Genomic DNA, 4849 nt, shown 5'->3' with positions numbered 1-4849 from the left:
GGCAGTGGGAGGTCTGAGGGCGGCCCCGCGTCTGCCGGACACGACGGGCGTGAGTGCGGGGGCGAGGGCAGAGGCAGCCCGGCGGGACGGTGGGGTCCGGCCCAGCCGGAGGGCAAAATGAGCGGGAGGGTGGGGATGAAAGGAGAAGGAGGTGAAATGTGAGCTGCTGTGGATGTGGGACCAGGAGCTGGAGTTGGGCACGTTCGCCCTCCAAGAAGCACGCCCTCTGCCGCGCCCAGCCCTGCTGCCCCTGAAGCTGTCCCGGGGTTTCAGGGTGTTAGTCACACCCCTGGGTCAGCACCTGCCACCGCTTCACAGCCAGCCCGAGCTTCTGCTCTGAGTGTGCACAGAAACCAAGGAACTTCTCACCTTCTTGCACTCGGGAGCACAACTCTCAGGGACGGGGACTCCAGCTTTTATCCCACAAACTGGCTGATGAAAGAACAGTCTGCTCTGGCGTGGGCTGCAATTAGTGAAAACGGGTTATTTGTGGAAACTGAGCAGTAATTGTTAAACCCTGGCACGGCCCTGTCCTGTGACTGCAGCATGACAGCCAGGAGTTGTTCTCCTGGGCTGTGCTTCCTGCTTCCAGGCTGACAAAGAGGGCAGATAAAGAAATGAAACAAAGAAAATATCACAGTTGAACTCAGTTTCCCATGACTTCTCTGAATTGGAAAATGATTACTTTAGAAAAAAATTATTGTAACCTAACAAAATACCTGCTTTGCCCTAGTAATTTTGTGCAAGAAAACCTAGAGAAAATATTTCAAGTGTTACCCAACCATTAAAGATGTCATTCCGTTTTTAGAAACAATAGATTAAAAATATTCTTTGTTGCAATTTGAATCTGAATACTCTTATTATGCCCTCATTTCTGGAAGTGTTCAAGGCCAGGTTGGATGGGGCTCTGAGCAGCCTTACTTAGTGGGAGGTGTCCCTGCCCATACAGGGGGTTGGAACTCAATGATCTTTAAGGTCCCTTCCAACAAAAGCCATCCTGTCCTTTTTTTAATTCTGTTATTATTTTTGTATTTTACCTTCTTGGAAGTCTTCAGCCAATTCAAATTCCAGTGTATTTTCCATGTGCATTTTGGGACAATGACAGGTTTAATCTTGTGGATACCACAACAGGAAATTTAAAACGAGGGGAATATTTGTGGAAATATTTCCGTAGTCTGTGAAGTACTGAAACTCTGGTGGCCTTTTAAACTTCATTGGAAGTTACCCTTATTTGTGGTATCACTTAAAACCAGATTGAGGCCTCTAAAATAAGATGTAAATATGCAAAAAGAAAAACTGAAGGAACCTCAAAGTTTGAGTTTCTGTTGAGGAGGACTTTCTGTTTTCAGGTCAACAAAGCAATTTATATTTCTCTTGTCTTTTTACCTTCTTGCCTTTGCAAGAGAGGAGAAATGTTGGCATGTCCAATATACCACAGGGCTTTCTACAAAGGAAATAAACTGGTAATGTTGCTACTTGTAGGTGGTTCAAAATAAAAGTTGAATATAACAATTTTATAGTTACAATGTAAATATAATTGAATAATTGTGATATAACCCATTGGGCAATAATCCAGATATTTTTTATAAAGCCAAAGAAAACAACTCCCCAGATAGACTGACAGCCACAAATAGATAATTTATTGCTGCTGTTACTTGGAGATAGAGTGATGGCTAATAATGCAAGGAGTGCCAAATCCTAGAGACTCCTGCTTGGCTAGAAAGTGTCCATAAATCTGTAGTCTGACAGCTCTATGAAACTCCTGAAACTTCATGCATGAAAAAGTCATTTTGCAAAAGCAGTAAAACATTGTGCAGCAAGTCAGTGCTGTGCTGTGTGTGCATTGCCACTGTTCTCAATTCATTAATTAAGAGGTATTATGAGAGAAATTATTAAGAAAGATCACGCCCAGAGCAAAAGGTCTTCTTTTTAACAGTACCTGGCCCGTTCATGACTTCTGGACAGGAAAGAAAAGATCAGCCATTAATTCCTTGTCAGAATTACCATAAAACTTTGTTGATGCAGATACAGTAAAGAAGCATTTTTTCTTGTTTCTTGAAGGTAGTGTGAGTAAACTATGGAGATTATTCCTGAATGTCCTGAGATACAACAGCACTTAACCTTTGCATCCTCATGTAAGATCCATGTGGGAATGCTCACTAGCAGTCAGTAGGAATGAATGGGAATTAATTTTAAGTAGTTGCAGCTAATTGGTGCCTACTTTTTGTTTCCATGTTTGCTACAAGTTTTCTTGAGCAAGATATCCTCCACCTCATTGGTTTACTCGTGTTTAACACTAAGGTAGCAGAAAACTCTGCTGCATACTTGTCTAGGATGTAAACCATGAAAACTGTGAGTGAGGCATTTATTCTGCAAAGATGCCTGTTCATGATGATATTTTTTCTCTCAGCCATACTCCTTTTCACAGATGCCAGGGCTGCATTTTTTTGGTGCTTTGTGTGTTTGGCAATTGTTGTAAATCAAGCAGGTAATATCCTGTGATTTCCCCAGAGTTCTGGGAGGGTTCTTCTGTTGTTTGAGGTGCTTCAGTACTATAATAGGAAAACTGGAAACAGCTTTGCAAGTGTCCAGTTTTATTTCTAGTTCATTTTGTACAGTACAACTGTGATTATTCCCACTGAAATTCTACTAGTGTCTAACATGTAAAATGCAGTTAAGTGAATGCCTTACTCATTTTCCTTAGCATGCTCTGCAGTCATACAGCCTCAAACTGTATTCTTATTAGGCATTGATGAACTTAAATGTAATGCAGTAGGATGAACTTCCTTCCCCTAAGGAACAGATAATTGCTGCAGTTTCTAGTTCAGCAAGGAGTGCTGTTCTCCGTGGTGATATCATTGGACAAGTGGCTTTCAGGCTAAACTATTCTAGACAGAAGTCTAAGTGTCACGTGCCAGGAAGTTAAAAATATCTACAAACATTTTTGCAACTGATTTGACTGCTACAGTGATTTCTACTAAGTCATTAATTAAATGTGAAGGTAGAACCATGAGAAATATTCTGAACTCTAAGTTAGCCAAACCAGTTATCAGACCCTGGAATTTCATTTTCCAAAGTTACTGAAAACTAGATGTGTGGCTGCATGCTGCAGCTACTTTAGTTGACCAAACAGATGTTCAGTTTTGTGTTGAGACATAAGGGGAAACCTGCAGCGTAATTGTAAATTTCACATTGTGGCCATACTTTGAGTCCAAGTAGACAGGTTTTTTTTCTCCCCTGTAAAGCTCCTGGTTTGTTTGTTGTTTTGTTTGATTTGTGGTTATGTGTTTTGGTTTTTTTTGTTGTTGTTGTTGTTTTGGTTTTTTTTTCATTTGTATCATACCATTTGGTTACTGCTGTACCTTTTTATGTATTTTGGTGGTGTGTTCTTTTCTAAAACAGAACAACTTTTCCAAGAATAGGAAATAAATTCTGCGGTTTGTATTTCTCCCCACTATTCCAGTAAAAAGCTTTGGGACCCATTTAGATGGCCAGAGCTTCATAAACAAACACTTTTTCCTGTGAGCAGTGCAAATAATGATAATACATGCTGTGAAAAGTCTACCTGTATTTGCACTTACAAGTTGAAATTAGAAACATCAGCCAGATGTGTCTAGAGGAGAAAAATGTAATCCTGCAACACCTCTACAATAAGAACCAAATTACTCTCATAACATATGAAATCAGAAAAAACAACAGAAGGTAAGAACAGTATAATTAATCCTTTAAGTTGGTTATGGTTGGTTTTTTTAGTAATAAATTTTTTCTCATAATGTTTTTCAGTGTTGCCAGATGAGAGACAATTTCATTATGCTGCTAAAATGAACAATTTGGATACCATGGAAAAGCTGTTTAAAAAGAATGTTAATATAAATGCTGTAGACACTGTGAGTATGAAGTGATCTGAAATGTGACTCCTGGGGGTTGCATGGTGGAATCCTAGCTTCCTAGCTCTGTGGACTGCAGGATGCCCTTCTAGGACCTCATTAAGAAACATTTTGCACGTCCACTATGGACAGTAGGATTTGTGCAGCATAACTCACAGGTCTTTCCATTTGGCCTCTGGTCTGAGCACCACATTGGGAACTGAGGACTTCTGAATTGTGGTCACTGCTCTAATGTTTAACTCTTCTTGGGTGCTTAATATCTCAAGTTCCCCATCTTTCAGAGTGGGAGAACTTAACATCACGGTCATTTTGAGAAGTAATTTATGCAGCTAACATGATGGGTTTCAAGTGTGAAGGGATACAATTTGGTTTGTATGGAGCTGTGGGAGCATTCTACCATATCCTCTGGTGCCAGGCTGAGATTGGAGTTCATCTTTACCCTAGATAGGTGAAAATGCATTTCTGATGCTGACATCAACTCTAGGCCTAAAATCTGAGGATGTTTATTAACCACCTTGGAAACAGTGAGTAATTTTGCACAGGTGAATAGGCTCAGTGCTTATCAAGAGCACTTGATGAATTTTTCATTGCAGTGATTAATGGTGTGAATTTAGCAGGGATTGGTTGAATTCAATTAAAACTTAACGGAGAGAGTTTTGCTCTTAGTTAATATGAATATAACTGGGTTTAACATACCTCACTGATTTTCCATACATGGATATATAAGTAATTCCGCCAATTAACTTAAAAAGGCAGTTTGGATTTGTTCTCTTATTCTCATGCTGATCAGCTGACTTACCCATGTACAAGTCTAAATTTACAGCTATATTAAAAACATAAAAAGGTAGAATTTATGATGTGCATTTATATCGGAAAAAGCCTTTTGCACAGAAATAGTTCTATCCACAAATCTTGCCTTTCAGCAGCCTTGCTTGTTTGTCTTGGGAGTACAGGAGCAGGAA

At 40.0% G+C, this 4849-nt stretch overlaps 1 protein-coding gene across 1 annotated transcript in view; it reads left to right on the top strand.

Annotated features, from left to right (window-relative positions):
- Positions 1-4849, top strand: part of ANKDD1B (ankyrin repeat and death domain containing 1B) — a 30845-nt gene that overhangs the window by 790 nt on the left and 25206 nt on the right. The window contains exons 2-3 of the mRNA XM_010005556.1: positions 2334-2352; positions 3784-3887. Coding sequence (XP_010003858.1) covers positions 2334-2352; positions 3784-3887 — 123 coding nt within the window. The remainder of the gene's footprint in view (positions 1-2333; positions 2353-3783; positions 3888-4849) is intronic.

This window comes from Chaetura pelagica, unplaced genomic scaffold, assembly GCF_000747805.2.
Source record: "Chaetura pelagica isolate M959 unplaced genomic scaffold, ChaPel_1.0 scaffold169, whole genome shotgun sequence".
In the NCBI taxonomy this organism is placed as follows: domain Eukaryota; kingdom Metazoa; phylum Chordata; class Aves; order Apodiformes; family Apodidae; genus Chaetura; species Chaetura pelagica.
Note: the sequence above shows the minus strand (reverse complement) of the source record. Positions and strands in the feature narration are given on the sequence as shown.